This window comes from Suricata suricatta, chromosome 5 (assembly GCF_006229205.1).
Source record: "Suricata suricatta isolate VVHF042 chromosome 5, meerkat_22Aug2017_6uvM2_HiC, whole genome shotgun sequence".
In the NCBI taxonomy this organism is placed as follows: domain Eukaryota; kingdom Metazoa; phylum Chordata; class Mammalia; order Carnivora; family Herpestidae; genus Suricata; species Suricata suricatta.
Window position 1 is genome coordinate 115,136,448 of NC_043704.1, and position 20,889 is coordinate 115,157,336.

Here is a 20,889-nt window from a genome sequence, read left to right on the forward strand (position 1 = left end):
TTTTGTGTACCCAGCATCCGGAAACGAAACCGAGAAGGATTCCGGACCTCGGAGGTGCCAGGCAGCTCTGGAGCCCCCGCGGCCACAGGTGGGCGGGCGACTTTCTCGTCCCCCCGCCCCGCGCGCGCACCTGGCGCGGGACTTGCGCGGGGTCTCCGGGCCAGTCGGCTGTTTGTGCTGGGTGAGTGAGTGCGGTCTGGGGGGTAGGGTCCCGGAGGCCCCGGGGAAGCGACCCCCGAAAGCGGAGCGGCGACCCGCGAGGGGCCTCAATTGGCCCAGCGATACCCCAGGCCCGACCCGGCACCAATGGTAAGGTGTTTCTTGCCTGAAACCGCCTTGCAGGCTCAGCTCCCCTTCATCTCTTGGCCGCGCCGAAGAACCCAGCAAGAAACAGGACTGTGGGTATCCACTAGCATACTGGACGGGTTAGAAGAGATGATGAGTAGGGCCTCTTAGCCGTCATATAACAAGACTTATTAATTAGGGGTATGGCTGCACCCCAAACTGTGCTAGCCACTCTGGAACACCAGACGAATTGGAAAGATCGAGGTGGTTTATAGCATAGAGGTGAAGGCCATTAGCTCCGAGGTCCACCTGCCTTATTTGAATCCTATCTCTACTACTTAATTGCTGTGGACTCCGAACCAGTTTCTTCATCCTTTACCTTCCTTGCCTCATGTCTGAAATTGTGCAATTATCAAAAAAAAGTTACAAAAGTTACAGTATGCCATGTATTCGTGTAAAGCTGTGGAAGCTGTATCTAACTGCAGAAAGTACTCGGTAAGGTTAGCTTTTATTATTTTTGATATTTGACAAAATCCTCGCTTCTCTAAACTCATTAATCTGGTTCTCACATGGTTTTATGTGTAGGGTTATGCCTGTAAATCCTGGAATAGACCCCTCCCAGTTCTGGAAACAGGCGGATATTGTTTCTCCTAGTTGAGCAATTTGGGAAATATGGTTTGTTCATCTTTCCCTTTTTTATCTTTGAACTTTCTTAATAGCAGAACTGGCTGCTGAACAGCAGAACATGCTGGCAGGTAGGACAACTGCGGGGCTTTGAACACTGAACAAACCAAGGAATGAAAACTAAATGAAGAGGGAAATGAGTGGATTTCTGCAGTGGATAGAAAAGTTGCATTAAAATAAGTGGTTGGGTCAGAGATTCAGCAGCCTTCACATTAGTAAGGGGTTCTTTACCACCAAAAGGAGTGAAATAATACTGTACATATATTGTTAAGTCAACAAGCACTAGGTAAGTGCCTTGTCCTGGACGGGCCAGGCCATACTCTGGTCTTTGAGAGCACAGAATGCAGGTGGAGAGATGTTAAATGGGTACGAACTGTCCCCCATATATCTTTCTCTTCCCATGTCTGATGATCTTTTTTTTTTTTCTATAATCATTTCCTTGAATGAGTCAGGCTCCCTCTAGCCACAGGACTTGTACAGTTCCCTCTGCCTATAATGCCTAACTTCCCCCTCCCAAGCCTCACCCCATGGCCTGATTGATTTTAGACTTCCTTTGGCTCTCAGATTCAAAGGAAGTTCGGGATACAGATTTCTGCAATTGTCTTTAGAACATTAACTTATTCCTAAAATAATTCAGAACCTATGTCCACCTCTTGGGACTCAGAAAAATGTTAAGTGGCTAGTTCTTAATTAAGAAGTAAGTGTAGATAAATAATCCAAATCTAGTTTTATGCTTAGTTTATAGGCATAGTGGTTTTAGGATTTTCCTGAATTAGGGATGCTTCCCTTGGGTTCCAGATTTTACATTAATTATTTTTCTGAAAGCAATAAGATAGAAGTTTCAGGACCCCAAGAGGGGTCCAGAATGTCACCATTATGTGAATTGTGGAACCATGACTAATATCATGAGCATCGTTTCTCCTTTTGCCTGATGGAAGAGGTTTATAATTTTCAAATAGCCCAGACAGCAGTGGGTGTTGATGCAGGAACGAAAGGCAAGAAAAATGGTAGTTAAATTAAATCCCCTTCCAGCGTGCAGCCCTGTGCTCAAGGAGTTTATGGCTGCCTTAAGGCCTTACTGTTTACATTCCATTAAAAACTAGACGCAACCTTATCTTTACAATAGCTAAGTTCTTCAAGTTCCGGTTAAGACCCTGCTTTCAGCATACAGAAATTTCTTAGAAACTAACTTTATCTCTATGTCCCCTCCTCCACAAACATTCAAGAATATCATCAGTCACTCCTCACAATCCCATGCAGCTCTTTCTGCGCACAGGTCCTGGCCCTGTGCTTTAGTAAAATCACATTTTCACACCAAAAATGTCTCAGGAATTCTTCCTTAGCCATATCTTACAAACCCCACTTCAAATTTCATCAGGTCTTATGGTGGCTAATAGAATAGTTTTACCAGAAATATACTTACATGTATATAGTATATGATGTGCTAATCTCAGAAACTCAAATTTAACAGAGTTAGGGAGAAGTGTATAGTAATCAGATTATGATTTGAAGTTAATATATTTGTCTTGAAGTAATTAAGATTCCAGTGGTACAGTATATGACTTTTTTAGAGACTTTTATCTTTTTTTTAATTTTTTCAATGTTTTATTTATTTTTGAGAGACAGAGAGACAGTGTGAGCAGGGGAGGGTCAGAGAGAGGGAGACAGAATCTGAAGCAGGCTCCAGGCTCTGAGCTGTCAGCACAGAGCCTGACGTGGGGCTTGAACCCACGAACCGTGAAATCATGACCTGAGCAGAAGCCAGACGCTTAACCGACTGAGCCACCCAGACGCCTCAAGACTTTTTTTAATAACAGGATGAGTATGATTTTTTTTTCTTGGAAGTTTTTCTAGGATTTGTTTATTACTAAGAGTAGGGGTATCTGGCTAGCTCAGTTTGTAGAGCCTGTGAATCTTTTTTTTTTAACTTTTTTTTTAATGTTTTATTTATTTTGATACAAAGAGAGACAGAGCATGAGAGGGGGAGGGGCAGAGAGAGAGAAGGAAACACAGAACCGGAAGCAGGCTCCAGGCTCTGAGCTAGCTGTCAGCACAGAGCCTTTTGCTGGGCTCAAACCCACAAACATGAGATCTGACCTGAGCCGAAGTCAGAGGCTTAACCGACTGAGCCACCCAGGCACCCCGAGCCTGTGAATCTTGATCTCAAGGTTGTGGGTTAAGCCCCACCTTGAATGTGGAGCCTACTTAAATAAATTTAAAAGAGTGGTGGAAGGCATTATTGAAAAGTTACCTTAAATCACCTAGTCCTCAGTTTAGTCATTTTCAAAACTGAGTGACACAGTACCTCTTGTTAATAGACCCTTAAGTTTAAGAAAACCAAAAGATCTTTAAAACCGCAAACAAGAGTGGACAGGATGACGTGGTATCATCTTATTCCACAGGTGTTTTATTCTGCCTGGCACACATATAGGTACAACTGCCATTTAACATTTTGTACCAGAAGTTATGACATGCCATTTTTCATGCTTGATACATTATGTATTTGCAAAAATTCTAAATCCTACAGCAAACTGAGGACCCAGAGTATGTTCTGCAGTAGTTTTGCCATTAGGGACTTATTCTCACACATGTGCCATTTAAGACTCAAAATAATGTAATCAAATAGGAAAGAAAAGAGCAATAGGGACAAATAATCGCTACTTTAGAGGCTGTTTAGTTTCCCTTCCTTGGATCTCTGGGCAAGACATTTTGCCTTATGGGTTAATTGTAATTAGCAGACATTAAGGGGGTTGGGATTTAAAGTGGGGAGATTAGGGGAAAAGGGATGGAGGAACTGGAATACCAAAGTGATGAGGAGGGAGCCTAAGGCATGCCGACAGGGTGCAGCCCCTCCCCCACTCCCCCACCATGGGATACGTGGGATATTGTCTTTAGAATATTAACTTATTCCTAAAATAATTCAGAACCTATGTCCTCCTGGCTGCCCAAGAACAAAGGAAAGGGGAAAGAAAGGGTTAGCTGATTGAGATCACAGTCCCACAGGACCTGAGTCTCCATCTATTTAATATCAATAGTCTGATCTCCAGACCTAATGGACCATTTCCTGGAGCCTCAACCTCACCCGTCCTTAGTGTGGGAAACAAAGGCAGAAGGAAATGGCAGATAGAACTAAATTTCCTTATAATCTGCAGCCCATTGACAAATACTTGAGGCTGGCCAAGTAAAAAGTTTCTCCAGGAACTCCCTACTGTCTTAATGCTAATGCTTTGCTAAAGGGCAAACAACCTTAGCTTGACCACAGCTAGGCCTGCAGTACCCTTGGAGTGTTCTTTAGCATATGAAAATCTCACTGGAAACTTCCCCTGGACTTGACCCTCTCCACCTCCCTAGTATATAACCAGTTTCTCCTCTGGGTCTCTGGGACCTCTCTTCCTGCCCACAGGTCCTGTTCCCCGGGCTTCAATACAATCGCCTTTGTGCACCAAAGATATCTCCAAGAATTCTTTCTTGGCCATCAGCTCTGGACCTTTACGAACCCCAGTGTCACCCCAAAACTCTCGTAAGTACTGAGTACAATGGTTTTTGGGGTTTTTATTCTTCTCTATAGAAATAACCTAACAATGTTTTGGTTGGATTTTCCTGGAGCTACAACTATGACAACCCCTGAGAGTGGCCAGAAGTATATCTTGTAACATAATAAACAGTCCATTTCAAATCTGCTGTTCTAGGAGTGCAGAACTTACCCATAGAATCTGGAATACAGAGATGATTACAGTAGTGTGATCTGTTAGCTAACCCACCTGTCTGTCCAGGTGAACCATGCCTAGAGCCCAGCCTTCTTTGTGTAGGCAGGGAGGCTCCAGTTTTTGACTTGGTTACTATGTGGGGTCTTAGGCTCACAACATTTTACTCTCAGCTTTCTACCTTATAGGACCTTCTCCCCCAGAGGTTTGTGGGAAATGTGCACCATCTTGGGGTGACCCACAGCTTAAGTCATACTCAGAACCACATCAAGAGGGGGTGGGATCAAGACCAAAGGGCTTAAATAGCCAGATTCTGGTAGACTAGATGAGTGGAGTGCTTATGGTTTCATAATGTCTTGTTACAACAGTACTGTTTAACCTATAAATTTGTAGACAGTGTAGTAATATCATGTCTTCCTTTTCAGGACTCTTTAAGTCATGGAAAAACAACGTAAGTAATTTAAGTGTTGACTTATGCTTATGATGTTAAATCTGTTGTTAATGTGTTCTTTGTCTTATATAATGTTTTATTCAGTTTCTGAAGGGATATAATTTACTTTGTTTATGCTACAGAACTCAAAGTCTAGGTCTTTTTTTTTTTTTTTTTTTACTGTAGAGACAATGTACACATATATCCACTCCTGTTAATTTTTCCTGTAAAAATAAAATCTTAGATAAGCCGAAGGAATTTTAGTCTTACTGGGAAATATATAATTTATAGTATATTCTATTTAGGTCAATTGTTCCCTTATTGTGTGAATTTTATATACATAAACATTTAACTCCTATTAAATTAGCAGATAATAATATGTCAGCCCACTGTAATAAAATCTTTGGATATATCCCTGCTACATATTTCATAACATACACACATGAACAGGTTTAAATAAATACCGATGATTATGTTCTGGCTTTTTTCCTAGCAAGAAAATTCTAAATAAGATGGATTTCGACCAAGCATATAATAAAAGACTTTTTTAAATCTAACGTTCTGAAGAGAAGCAATGCTTATGGGGGAAATCTGAAAAAAAAACCCTTTTATGAGAAGATTCATAGTATCTTATTTTTATTAGATACTGAAGAGCTGTTTATCTCTTACCACAATGTCAGCCTTTCCTTCATGAAGCCTCAAGGTGTCTTTTTTTTTTTAATTGAAGCTTCATGATCTCTTAATATTTGCTATGTGAATTTAATTTTACTTACAAAACTCAAGGCTTTTTAAATGGAAATTGATAACAGTATTACACTGTTTATATTTGCTACAACCATTAGGATGCTTCGGATCACCATAGAAAGATTCTTTCAGCCACAATCATAATCATCTTTTAATTCTTCATCTTCATATACATAATTGTGTGTATATGCATAAAAAGAAATAAAATGTATACATGTATATAAATACATATAGAAGTAAAAATAAAATATCTTTTTGTTAATGTGATAGTCTAATGTTATCCATAAATTATTTTAAGTTTCATTTCACAAATGCAGAAATCCATTCTTTTTTAAAAAAATTTTTTAATGTTTGTTTATTTTTTAGCAAGAAAGAGACAGAGCATGAGCAGGGGAGGGGCAGAGAGAGAGGGAGACACAGAATCCTAAGCAGGCTCCAGGCTCTGATCTGTCAGCACAGAGCTCGACGGGGGGCTCAAAACTACAAACCATGAAATCTTGACCTGAGCTGAAGTTGGAAGTCTAACCGACTGATCCACCCAGGCACCCCTGCAGAAATCCATTCATAATTCAAATGATCTTTGGCCTATTTGACCACTTGCCTATTTGTTTATTTTCCCCTTGTATGAATTCCTGGCTGAAAATTTTAAAACCAGGATTAGCACTCTGGAACCGAAATCCCAGAGATTATGAGCTTCTAATTTCTTGAATATGTCAGCTCCTAGATACGTATATGTATTTACTGTTGTTTAAACAACGGTACTTAGAGGTGCCAAAATGTGACCAGTCATTTAAGAGTAGGTTATGTTAGTCAGACTTACAGTTTTTTTCTTGAGATCTGTTAAGTGTGATCTGGTTGTTTCTAGCTCAGGTTGGGAGTGGTGGCTATTGGCAAAGCCTTGAGAGCTAGAGAACTAGGAGCTAGGCCACTCCCATGAAGCCAGCAAACAAGGGATTGGTTGGGATGGAATGACTTGTATATCAGAGATCTGTGATCAATCAGGGTATGTTGCAGTAGCATGGAAAATCCCTTAGGAAAGTAGAAAATTCTCTGTTACCAGAATATGGACCTTTTCCATAGACTCCATTCTGCTAAAGTTATCATGAAGTCAATTGGATGAAGAAGGGTGGCTCACAATCCAGTTTTTCCACTGAAACCACATGAGTTGAGTCGTCTTTGAAGGCCTCCGATACAGAAGTATGTAGAAAATGTATTAGACTGAAAGTTTGACTAACATTTTCTTCTGTGTTGATGCCATGCCCTAATCATTTAATAAGAAACTATTTTGAATTTATAGTTAGCAAGCCATAATGAAACAGAGAAATACATGATACAAATGTATTGTCCACTAGACCTTAAGTTCTATGAAGACAGAGCCAGGATAGCCTCAGAGCTAAACTCAGAGGCAATACAGGAGATGGTCAACAAATATTTATTGTCTGGCTAGGATGGTTGCTAAATGAGAGACTAGAAAACACAAATATGAAAAACTAGGAGGTTCAACCATGTGTACATATATTAAGAATATTCAACAAAGTTTAATGTGTTTATTGTAATTCAATCAGTTATGATTTTATTGGTCAAAATCAGTCACATATTAGGAATTTCCTATGGTTCAGCCTTACTGGGTAATTGCAGAGTAAGCATCAAAAGGATATTCGATACTAGAATATATGCACTATTTTAGATATTTAAAAAAATAATTCTTTGGGACCCCTGGATGGCTCAGATAGGTAAGCGCCAAGCTCTCGATTCAACTCAGGTGATGAACTCAGTTGTGAGATGGAGCCCCCCTCGTTGGATTCTGGGCAAGGAGTCATGCCTGCTTAATATTCTTGGTCTCCCTCTCCTGCCCCTGGCTTGTTCACACACATGCACATGCCCGCACCCTCTTTCTGTCTCAAAGATAAAAGGAAAAAGATAATTCTTACAGCAATAACTATAGATATCTTTTAAATCATAATAATCTTTCCATCCCCATCCCTCCATCCAAGTAGTTTCATTTCTCTCTTTCTTCACAGTCTATATGTGGTTTTAAAAGACTTTCCCCTCCCCAATATCAACATGGAATTAGATATTAACACTTGGAACACTTCCAAATATGGAACACTCATCAGGCATATTTGAAAGCTAGAAACTCAGCCACAGTAACTCAGCTATGTCATTTTATCCAAAAAGGAATTTGTTTAAAACTGATTCTGCTGCAAATTAAGTCTGATAACAAGCAACTTTTAAGTGAAGAATTTTTATTTTATATAGATAAATATAAATGAAATCATATAATATATAAATTAAAATTATCTAAGGACAATGTATTTTCTTTCTAATATATGTATATTTTTTACTAATATATATTTTATTAAAGCAAATATGTTTACTTCTCCCTGAATTGCAGATGGTCAAATGAATGCTCCTTACCCAGGAACAAATTTACCGCCTGAATATCCCCCTCAGTATCCTCCAGCAGCACTCCAAGGTAAAATATTTGTCTAAGAATAAAAATCCAAAATTATTCAATTACTGATACTCCCCAAAGAGTAAACGTATGGGTGTATGTATGTGTCTGCCTCTGTTTATATGTTTTAGTAGTTTCTTTTATTAAAAGTGCAATAATGAAATTGTAGCCTGGTTCTTGTTTCTTTGTTTGACTATGTATTATCATAAATAATGTCATTATAATGATATTATACTGTAATTTTTATGTACAGAATAGTAATGTTGTCGAGTTAATAGAAACAGTAGTCGTTTACATTTAGCAAATAAGGTTTGCACCAAAATACACATTTGAAGTCAAAAAGATTTACTTGATTCTTCATCTGTTCTGAAAATTCTCATCACATAATCACATTTAGATTTATCCCTGGGCATTTTTGAGTCCTATATTAGCTGAGGGTAATCATGTACAGTGAGAGACACCGAAAAGAGATGACCACTTAAAACTGGAAGCTGTAAGTAGTAAAAGTGTAGCTCCCTGGGGATAATTCTCATTTTCACTTTGTAACATATATGAAAGCTTTGCTTTTGTACACATGCTAAATCCTGCCTTGCATCTAAGGAAAGTAATCGAATTGGATCACTACGTTCTAGGGAGTACATTTTTCCCTTTGAACCAATGAATGAAAAATTTTAGAGATGTTCATTTAGACAAATGCAGTTATCAAAATTACTAGAACTTTACAACATGGCAACATTTCTGGTGCATCCAGATTTGCAAGTAGTCAGACTACCCCATCTTTTGAGAGACCACCCTGGAGAGTTAGGATCAAATGGAATCAGGTTTGGGCAGAAGGGTGTATCCGTTTTGTATTCTACTCTGAGTGAATAAAAATCTGCTTGGGAACGGAATGGCCTGTCTAATTGGCTAGCCAAGAAACTTCCCAGCGGGGCTTGGATCTCATCCAAGTGTTTGCAGTTAGAAGAATCTGAGCTCGAAGACCTCTAAGGTGATATTTCTCAAGAGTGCCTGCCCTTAAGTATTATGTGGAAGATCTAAAAAATACTGCGCCAGGGCACTGTCCCAGGAAAATGAAAGCGGAAGCTCAGGAAGAGGGACCCAGGGATTGGTAAGAACCGCTGCCCTAAATTCTTACATGGTAGTTGTTTGATGAATTACTAGCACACTGGAATATTCATCCAAGACCCTTGCACAGTGATTTAATCCACCCCACAGGTGGTTAAAAACTAGGTGATCGATAATTCAGTAATAATCAGACTTGAGAGTTTGTGAGGAAAATAGTTTAATTCTATTTCTCAAGCCCAGGGCCATCTATAGTGCAGATCTTGATATGACAATGAATTTAACAATAGTGATTGGTTTGTTTTTTTTTTTAAATGTTTATTTATTTTTGAGAGAGAGACAGAATGTGAGTGTGGTAGGAGCAGAGAGAGAGGGAGACCCAGAAAGAAGCCAAAGCAGTCTCCAGGCTCCGCCAGCACAGAGCCCCAGGTGGGGCTCGAACCCACAAGCCGCGAGATCATGACCTGAGCCGAAGTCAGATGCTCAACCCACTGAGCCACCCAGGCGCCCCGAACAACAGTGACAGTTTAAAATTGACAGCATACTGTGCATAATGTGAATTAACTCATTTAATTCTCAATCTTCTGAGGTAAATAGTATTATATACCCAGTACACCAGTGGGAAAAAGGCACAGAGAGGCTGTATCAGGCTTCAAGTTCTGGCTTCTTCACTGAATGGTTGTGTGGTGGTTCATACAACTCACTGTACCTCCCAGCCTCAGTTCTTAGTTGTAAAATAGGGGCAATATTTTCTCATTCAGGTTTGCCTGGAGATTAAATGAGAGTATATGTAAAGCACCTAGTACAATGACTTACAAATACTGAGGGATAAATATTTGTGATTATATTAATAATCTGTTAAGTTAGTTAGACTTTATACAAATGAAAATACCAAATTTCAGGTAATTCCATATGTTTAATCCACTGATTTGGGAAATAATCAACTATCCTCTTTTTGCAAGAGTCTTGAGAAGATTCAAATAATGCGAATAGTAACCTGTGAACTCACATGTCATCCTCATTGGCTTGCCTGTGATCTGATCTTTGCACTGTAGCCAGTGGTCTTTAAAAATGCCTATCTGTTCATATTACAGACAGTATTCAACGTGTACATCATTGGCTTTTCATTGCTTTTAGGATTAAGGCCAAAAGACTTAATTTGGTTCACCAGACCTGAGAGCCTCCCCCTGCCTTCTCTAACTGTCTCTTAAGCCTGGCTCTCTGCTATTCAAGTCGACTTGCCTTTTTACAGACTATTAGGAACGCTGTGTTACCTCCCCGGGCTTGTCTGTGAAACATTTTTCTCTGTGCCCCTGGTCTCAACTCCTTTGTATCCTTTAGATCTCGGCTCAAAGGCAGACCTGAAGGAAGCTGTCCCAACTCCTCCCTTTTCTCTCTCCCCATCCCGTCACTTCCCTTTGGCATACAGGCATAAAAATCTGGTCCTATCTTTCAAAGAGCTTGTCTTCGATTCTAGTTAATCACTTGATCCCTAGAGTAAAGGATAAAATATAAAGTTACCTTCCCCATTAGGCAATGAGGGCATCTGCATTTCTCATTTTAAGTCCCAGTGCTTAGCACTCCTATAAACTTTGTAAGATATAAATCAGATTATGGAACTCACTTGTCTGCTTAAAATCCTCAAAGGCCTGTCCATCACACCTGGAATAAAATCTAAACTCCTTATTAATGGGCTCCCTAGAGGAACTGTTCCTAGTTTTTCACTGACAACAGTTTCCATTCTTCCTCTGATGATGTTTCTCTCTACCCCAAACATGCCAAATTCATTCCTGAAATCAGGGAGTTTTGTATTTGATTTTCTTTCCTTCTGCAACATTTCTCACTGACTCTTTACACAAAGCTTTTCCTTGCTCATATTTTAGATCTCAACAGAATTTCCTCTCTTCCAAAAGTTGCCTGTAAACATCCTGAGGGCAGATTGCCTTGTTGAGAATGAGTTCTCTGATTCTAGAACAGAGCTACCCACATTATAGAACATCTGTAAATATTTATTTGTTGTGAGAAAGAATGAATTACAAAAACCATATTTAAAAGATACTAGTAGGAGTTTTAGTCTCCTAAGAAATCTTTTTAATAGTGGATGTTTTTTGCCATCAATGTTCTTTTAAAAGTATTTATAAGTTGTATAATCTAAGTATTAAATTTTACATAATCTTTCTTGTTGAAATATTATGGAATACATTTCTTTTAAATTGTGTTCCATTGCTATGGGATTACTACTTTGTAGACTATTCATATAAACTTATGAAGCTTCATTGTAATCACAAATTCACATAAAATACAGAGTGTACACTTAGTAAATTTTTTCTTATCCTGTGCTTATTAAATACTCAAGGCAAGTTTGCCTGTTGTAACATTTTACTTTCCTCCTTTGCTCTCCAGCTGTATTTTCCAGAGTGCTGAGGGTGGTAAATTATGAAATTTAAATTTGTAACCTAACTACCAATAATGAATTTTTTGTTTTTTACACATAGAAGATCTTAGAATAGGAATCCACCATGGGGTAAAAGTTCAAGCAGATTGGTAACCCAGATAAGCATCTGGACAGTTCTGGAAATAGGGACATGTCTTTACCTCTACACCAGGGTTTCTCATTAGCAGCACTTTAATATTTTCTGGTGGATAATTTTTTTTAAAGGATACTGTTTTGGCATTTTAGGAAATATTTAGCAGCTTCCCTGGCCTCTGTCTACCAGATGCCAGTATCACCCTTCACTCCAGCTATGACAGCCAAAAAAGTCTCCAGACCCTGCCAAAAATTCCTTGAGGGGGGCAAAACCACGCCCAGTTCTGTATGTAAAGGAGGTGCCATTTCTAACAATTCCAGAATTAATCATTTTTTAAGAGAGTGCCTTAGGGGCACCTGGGTGGCTCAGTCGGTTGAGCATCTGACTTTAGCTCAGGTCATAATCTCATAGTTTGTGGGTTTGAGCCCCACGGTTTGCGGTTGGAGCCCCATGTCGGGCTCTGGGCTGACAGCTAGCCCAGAGCCTGGAGCCTGCTTCAGATTCTGTACCTCCCTCTCTCTGACCCTCCCCTGCTCACACTGTCTCTCTGTCTCTCAAAAATAAGTAAAAAACATAAAAAAAAATTAAATAGAAGAGTGCCTTAGTTTTAGAAATGCTGATTCAAAGCCTTTATTTTGGGCCTTCTGCTCTCTCTTGCCATCTCTCCTTTAGAAAGGCGTTCCATAATCTTTAAGTAGCTGACTCTAGATCCTTGCTGATTTTCTGTCACTTTCTTAGGCTTCAAGTTTATTTGAAGCTGAGTTTTGAACGATGGGTAAGGCTTCGGTCACCTCTGTTCACAGCCCCAAACCCTGGAAGAGTGGGTATGAAACCATGGATATTTTATTGAAAAATTACAAAAAATAAAAACCGAGTTTAAGCTTCATAAAAACAAAATTTCTGAGCTGAAATTTCAGTTTGTAGAGGTTTAGGAATAATCACAAAAGCATTCATATTTCCAGTTTTCTGTGCAGTGACACATTACTTCACTTGTTATATTTTAGGACCTCCAGGATATCCTGGCTACCCTGGCCCCCAGGTTGGCTACCCTGGCCCCCAAGCTGGCTACCCGGGGCCCCACGCTGGCTACTCAATTCCACCAGCTGGTTATTCAGGTGCTGGCCCAGTGCACTTTCCTGTCCAACACCAGCCAGTGTATAATCAGCCAGGCGGACCTGCAGGGGTACCATGGATGCCAGCACCACCACCTCCATCAGGCTGTCCACCCGGATTGGAATATTTAAGTCAGGTAATTTCAAATCAATGAAACATTCTATTTTTTTTAATAAAACTGTGCTCATAGTTTATTTAATGAAATTAACAAATGACTAATTCACAAAAGAAACAGTAAAAAATATTTTTTGCTAACAAATCACTGTGATTCTTCTAGGTCAGGTTTACTTTTAAAGCAAAGTACAAATGTCTTAAGAAATTGTGTTTTCTATTATCTTGAATATCATCCATGACCAATAGCAAACCTTTACTAAGCACTGTTTTCCAGATTGTCCCTAAGTGTAACATATGTATTAACTTATTTAATCCTTTTATAAACCTATAATATAGGTACCATTAATTGCCATCATTTTACAGAAGATGAAACTGAGGTCGAGATAAATTATATAATTTGCTCAGGGTCAAAACACTAAGGAAGTGGGAATGAATTTCTACTACTAAAACTTTGGTTCTGGATTTCACTCTCTTTAATCCCAACACCAAATAACTTCCTAGGAGGTGGAAAGAAACATTAAACTAAATTTAGGGTTGAGTGTCAATAGTGGTACCCAAAACATTCATATTTTGTGTATAAATGATTAACTTTATTATAATTAATGAAACTTTTATGATGCTTTGTCCTTTAGAAGAACCAATTTTATTAATGTCATCAGTAAGGGAAAAAAATCCTAGATTATAATGTACTGCATGATACCATCCCAGCAATGTGAGGGCGAATATTTGTTTAGTGTCAGAAATCTGGTCAGTAGAATAGGAATTTGGAATTCTGTGTGTCTAATCTATAATCAGATATCCCTGTGGTAATCATCCAGCTTTCAGTAAATGAATCATCTTTCTTATACTCTACTAATTTATTTATTTATGTATTTTTATGTTTTTTATTTATTTTTGAGAGACCGAGAGAGACAGCACAAGCAAGGGAGGGGCAGAGAGAGAGGGAGACACAGAATCTGAAGCAGGCTTCAGATTCTGAGCTGTCAGCACAGAGCCCAATGCAGGGCTCAAACCCACAAACCATGAGATCATGACCTGAGCCAAAGTCGGATGCTCAACAAACTGAGCCACCCAGGCGCCCCACTCTGTACTAATTTAATTTCCCACAGTGCACCCGGGCAGCAAGTATTTGTAAGAACCCTTAGTAGTTCATACATTTTCTAAGAAATACATTAAGCAGATTTTTTTTTAATTTTTTTTAAAATGTTTTATTTATTTTTGACACAGAGACAGAGCATGCATGGGGGAGGGGCAGAGAGAGAGGGAGACACAGAATCAGAAGCAGGCTCCAGGCTCTGAGCTAGCTGTCAGCACAGAGCCCGATGTGGGGCTCGAACCCATGAACGTGAGATCATGACCTGAGCCGAAGTCGGAGGCTTAACCAACTGAGCCACCCAGGCGCCCCCAAGCAATTTTTTTAAATCAAGGCCTTACAGAATATGTAGAGAGGAAGTTACTACTTGCTCTAAAGGATATCAAGCACACTTAAACTTTTTTTTAGATTTGGAAAGCTTTTTAAATGAATAATCTTAATATTTCTTAAGCCTTTTCAAGAAGGAACTTTTTTTTAATTTTTAGAGGGATTCCAGTGTAAGTCAATTTTATTTGACCTGAATTTACCCACATTGATAGTGAACACATTCAATAGGTTTTCCAGCAGAATACACATTTGTTTCAAATGTACATATAATATTTGCCAAGACCATCATATTTGGAGCAAAAAAGTAATTCTCATTAAATTTACAGATTTAAATCAGATAAATAAAGTATGTATATTGTCTGACTATAATGGAATGAAATAAAAATCAAAAATAGAAAGGTCAAAAAAATAGGTTTTCCGTTAAAGATATATTAACTTTAATTTTATACTTTTTTAGGTATAAAAGTTATATTATGAAATATTGATAAGTATTGATAAATGATTATTTCTTAAAATAGGATTTCTTAAAGAAATAAAAATGCTATTGTTAATTTAGTTGGCATAAAAAACATGGAAATATACTTACAGCTTTTTTTTTTCTTTTTTAACTATAATAGATAGATCAGATACTGGTTCATCAGCAAATTGAGCTCCTGGAAGGTATGTATTCATTGTTTTGATCATATTTCTAGAAAGAGAAGATGTTTATACAGACAAAGGCATATCAACAACCATAAATGTAATGCTTTCACTGATGTAGAACAGCTAAATCTGGTTATTTACAAATGTCTCTCTTTGTGGTAACAAAATGATGATGATTATCAGTAGCTCATTTCTGGAAATTAGAAGTCAACTAGTAAAATACTATTACTCTGACAATCTGTCCTCATGATATAGATCCTAATTTAGAAGAAACCAATCAAAACTTACTTTTGCTCCTCTTCTTCTTTAGAAATCACTCTAGTGATTTTACATCACTTTTATCACTTCAGCTGTTTTTTCCCCTATCTCTGATGTTCTTGATATTTGACACAGCCACATGCAGTAGTTCAATTATCTTAGTACATTTCTAAAGCAAGTAAACTTCTTCAGTTTGGATGGATATATTTTGGAAAATGGTATTCCTGCCCATAACTTCTATTAGGAGTTCATCCGAACCCCATAAGACCCTTGTTCTTTGGGCTGTGGATTATTACCTTGGGTGCAAGGCTTCTGTTGGAGTGTTACAGGATGCTGATCACAGGCCTTAGAGGTGTGGCTTCTTAGGACAGCACTCCTGCTCCTGTGAATGGGGGCCTAACCTCTATAAATATCTCCTTGGGTACAGCACTCCTGACATGCAAGATAAACTTAAGCTAACAGATGTTTCAGGACTGTTGCCAGGGGAAAGAGAACTGGATGGATTCATGAACCATAGCGTCTTCTAAATATAAAGAGTCTAATGAACACTTGGCTAGTTTTTAGAATGTATCTGTTAAGTCCTTCTTCACCTCTCTGCAAAGTTCTTTTCCGGTGGTAGAAATATAACATGAATTGTAAGAGCAGAGTAATAGATTTGGTTAGAATATACAGTTGTTGCCTATTTTATTTAATTTCCTTATAGTGTACATTGTTAGGGGTGCCTGGGTGGCTCAGTCGCTTGAGCTTCTGACTTCAACTCGGGTCTTGATCTCATGGTTCGTGAGTTCGAGCATCGGGCTCTGTGCTGACAACTCAGCCTGGAGCCTGCTTCAGATTCTGTGTCTCCCTCTCTCTGAATCCCTCCCCCACTCATGCTCTGCTTCTCTCTGTCTCAATAATAAATAAAACATTTTAAAAAAATAGTGTACATTGTTAGACATTTATCATGTTCTTGTTTGTCTATACTAAGTTTTCTCTGGAAAGGAGTTCTTTGTTGTTGATAATTTGTACCCTGAATTTTTTAATGTTTTGTTTTATTTTATTTTTTATTTTTTTAATGTTTATTTATTTTTGAAAGAAAGAGAAAGCACATGAGCAGAGGAAGGACAGAGAAAGGAAATCACAGAATTCAAAGCAGGCTTCAGGCTCTGAGCTTTCAGCACAGTGCCTGATGTGGAGCTCGAACTCACAAACCATGCATGAGATCATGACCTGAGCTGACTTCAGATGCTTAACTACTGGGCCACCCAGGTGGTCCAATTTAATGTTTTATTTTAGGAAATTTATTTATGAGGTTATAGCATCAAACCAAAACAAAACAGACATATGTATATATTAATCATGCAAAGTAAATAAAGCCCTAAATTTAGTAGTTATTCTTTAGTTTTTAAAATGAGATGTATTTAATTATCTTGTTTTCTTCTTGTCTCAATGAAAGTGCATATTATAACATTATGAAAGTATAAAAAGATAAAAATTAGGAACCTCTCGGTGGTTCAGTCCATTAAGCATCACACTCTTAATCTCTGCTCACGTCATGATCTCACAGTTCGTGAATTCAAACCCCACATTGGGCTTTGCACTGACAGTACAGAACCTGCTTGGAATTCTCTCTCCTCCTCTTTCTGCCCCTCTCCCCCTCTTGTATGCACATGCCCTCTGTCTCTCTCAAAAATAAATAAATATTTGAGAGAGAGAGAGATGAAGATTATTCAGTTTATTTTTAGCATCTGAGACTATGACAAGCACTTAAATAGTTCCCAGTTCAGAACTTTTTATAGAATAATGATAGCCATAGAATTCATTTGTTTCATTCTCTTTTGAGTAACTTAGAGATTGTATAAACCTCAGTGATACCATTTTGTAGATAAACAAGCTGAAGAATTTTAAGATTAAGCTACTTAATAAAACACTTAGCTAATAGAATTCCATGTTATGAATCAGTTTAATTTTTTTCTCATAAAACATTTGACTGGCAGGTCAAGGGTGATTCTTAACAAAGGAAGAGTCCAGAGCCTGTCGGAGCCAGAGAAAAGGCACTTAAGGAAGGTCATGATAGAATTTATGACATATCGGACTAAAAGTCTGTTCACTCAGATACTAGACAGTGGTTTGTGTCTCTCTCTAGATCTTTAATCATTACTTTGGTGGCTTCTCACATCTTATGACCCATGTTAACAAGAACTATAGACAAACAAGACCATTAATTGCTTCTTCCTGGCAAGGAGAGGCTTGTAATTCTGATTCAGTATGGGAAGCCTATTGATAAGAAACCACTTGAGCATCAGCATCTAACATACCTGTGTTTCCCTGTGAAGAGATCAGCCCCCTCTGAAGTACCGAGCCCACGTAGGCTGTCCGTGGTCTAGATACCCTGTGAGTTGCAGCCGTGGTTGCCAAGCACCCCTTCCCCTTGTCTAATACTCATCTCCTGCTTGCAAACAACTACTGCTGAGCTAAACAAGGGTGCTCTAGGCCCAATGTGATATTCTAATTCACCTTCCATTTTCCCCTCTCCTTTCCCACATGTGTGCATTAAGAGTAAGCCCTCTCATTACCTCCCCTCATACAGTGCAAAAAGATACACCATGAATACGGTGTGTGTGTATATATATAATCTCAAACCAATTAATTTGATAAAATACTTCATAGACTATATACATAGCAACCATCCTACATTCCCCTACCTAACTGAATATATGAAAACTATAGCGAATAGATGATATTTCTGCATACATCTAGCACAACTATAATCATCTACACCATTATACCATCCCTCAGCAGTGATCTATCTTTCAGGCAGAAGTCTGCAATTAGGAAGGAGTTGTTTTCTTTTCCATGTCTCACATAGGGATGCTTAATTTCTATACCTTAATGCACTCTCCTTCTTTCCTTTTCCCTTTCTTCCTATCTAGATCATCTCTAAACACCTTTCTTTTCCTTGTTCTCTGTGACTAGAACTATCATCAAAAAGTGGTGTAACCAGTTATTATAGAATCATAGGCTAGATCCAACATTCTTTTAATTTAATGGTCATAATGATTACCTCTTTTATGTTTTTAGTCTTAACAGGTTTTGAAACTAATAACAAATATGAAATTAAGAACAGCTTTGGACAAAGGATTTACTTTGCAGCAGAGGACACAGATTGCTGTACCCGGAACTGCTGTGGGGCTTCTAGGCCTTTTACCATGAGGATTATTGACAATATGGGCCGAGAGGTTATCACTCTGGAGAGACCACTAAGGTGTGACAGCTGTTGTTGCCCTTGCTGCCTTCAAGAGGTCCGTGAGCAGTTACCAGTGTGACTTCTAAAGTAGTTCAACAAGAATTCTTACCCTTTCATTGAACTTATGTAATCAAGAGAGATTTAAAGTACAATTGGGCCATAAGCTCTTGGTTTATACTTGAAAGTGAATTGTTCAAGAAGAAAAGCAAGTGAAAAACAATTGAACAGTTAGTCCCGTGTGCATGAGTAGTGTGTCTCCTATGGTTAAGGTCAGAGATCTCAGAGACCAGTCTTGTTGGTATTCATAGCTGAGAAGATAGGGCACCTTGGACACGTCCCTTACCTAAAATGAACATGAACGGCCCAGCCAAAGCCAGAGCAAGGACACCATAGAAATTACCCCACAATACCCTAGGTGTCTTCATCTCACACATTTGGTCAACCTACTAAGAAATGAACCTAGGAGAAGCCCTCCTTGAAAAATATGAATGCCAGTGTTTTATTAATCCACAAAGAAAGTAATATATCTGAGCCTCCTAGAAGGGGAGTACACCAGATGTGAGTACCTTTAGCTCCAGAAAGACCAGGTGTCTACTTCATATTAGTTGGCAGTCCACTGATGGAGAATGTGGATCTCTTGGGAGATGACAGCGCACAGAAACTTTATAGGGATTTTGAGTTTTGCCTGTATCCCCACTTGGACTGAGACCAGCTCTGCTGGCGTCTCCCAGTCCTTCCATTCAGGTAGCTGTGCCGGCATGAAAGACATAGGTACAGGCAGATGAATATTTAAAGTCTAATGCTGTACCTATTTTTAAAAGATACCTGAATTTGTTCATACTGAATTATTTTCCATGTCATTTAGGTTAGACAGTAATATTTGTCCACTGGAATCTCTGAGGAAATACTGAGAAATTGATGGAATATGCACTACAATATAAATAGTACATTAACATGTCTTGTATTATTTGTTGGTTAAAAAAAAAAAGGACCTAGGAAGTCATTTACTGCTGAGCACACTGAGGCACTTTGCAAGGGCACCTCGCTAAGTAGAGCCAAGACTGCAGCCTTCATTTTCTTTCCATTTGGGCACCATTGCTGTTCATATTTGAAAACTGCACCACTGATGAGAGCTATGTTCCTACATATAAACCACTATTTTTTAGAAAGTTTAAGAAAAGAGTTCCTTAACAATTTATACATTTTTAATAAATATGGAGAGTAAAAATGTAGGAGACCATTAAAGCAAAGCCTAGGAGTGGAGAGCATATCTGTGGCCTCCTCGGGTTTTTATCTCATCTTTTCCACTTTGTAGTTGGGAATCTGATGCAAGTTCATTAACTTCTGTGCTCCTCCGTTGCCTCCTCTATACACAGGGATAACAGTACCAGTGTTGCAAGCATGCGTTGAATTAAGTGGTGCTTGGAACAGTGTCTGACACTTAGAAAGCATTTAGTGAATGAGTTATTACTAGACATTATAGTTATTAATGATTTATGTGTACTTTTGCCTTTGTAGATAGAAATCCATGCTCCTCCTGGTGTACCTGTAGGTTATGTTATTCAGACCTGGCACCCATGCCTTCCAAAGTTTACAATTCAGAATGAGAGGAGAGAAGATGTACTAAAAATTACTGGTCCATGTGTGGTGTGCAGCTGTTGTGCAGATGTTGATTTTGAGGTAAGAGATGTGATAACATTTATAGGTCTTGCTTTCCTCATATACAGATAATATAATTTGGGAGGATGTTATAAATACATTAAATAAATTTGTGTATCCTGATATTTCAAGAGAAAGAAAGTGTACTTAGATATTTAACTTTGGTCAAAGAGGTGGTTCTTGCTGTGACTAAGCATCAGGTATTGATTATGCTAAATGGAAAAAAGAGAAGCAGAGCCTCGTAGTCAAATAAATATAAGCAAAACATCCAGCATTTGACGATGGTAACTTCTATATGCAAGCTCCACATGTTATGCATTTAAGATAACATGTTAATCTTGTCATCTAAGTCTTAGCACCAAGGCATATGCATCCCTCCCTGGTCTGAAATACAGTTTCCAGTGTTCTAGACCCTCTTCAGAAGTTCTGACATCTTTGAGTTCCTAAAAAGCTCACTTATGCAGAGAGGTTTAAGAAAGATAGTGAAAGACAACTTCCCCATTATGCCTTTCCTTGTATTGAATTTGATCTCTATAAACCACATGATATCTGTGATTCTGTT

The 20,889-nt window shown here is 38.5% G+C and overlaps 1 protein-coding gene across 1 annotated transcript in view; it reads left to right on the forward strand.

Annotated features, from left to right (window-relative positions):
• Nucleotides 1-20,889, forward strand: part of LOC115292162 (phospholipid scramblase 1-like) — a 30,647-nt gene continuing 9,758 nt past the window's right edge. Inside the window, exons 1-8 of the mRNA XM_029940094.1 lie at nucleotides 1-88; nucleotides 4,373-4,489; nucleotides 5,099-5,124; nucleotides 8,243-8,323; nucleotides 12,897-13,141; nucleotides 15,157-15,199; nucleotides 18,503-18,723; nucleotides 20,187-20,348. Coding sequence (XP_029795954.1) covers nucleotides 5,112-5,124; nucleotides 8,243-8,323; nucleotides 12,897-13,141; nucleotides 15,157-15,199; nucleotides 18,503-18,723; nucleotides 20,187-20,348 — 765 coding nt within the window. The 5' untranslated portion in view covers nucleotides 1-88; nucleotides 4,373-4,489; nucleotides 5,099-5,111. The remainder of the gene's footprint in view (nucleotides 89-4,372; nucleotides 4,490-5,098; nucleotides 5,125-8,242; nucleotides 8,324-12,896; nucleotides 13,142-15,156; nucleotides 15,200-18,502; nucleotides 18,724-20,186; nucleotides 20,349-20,889) is intronic.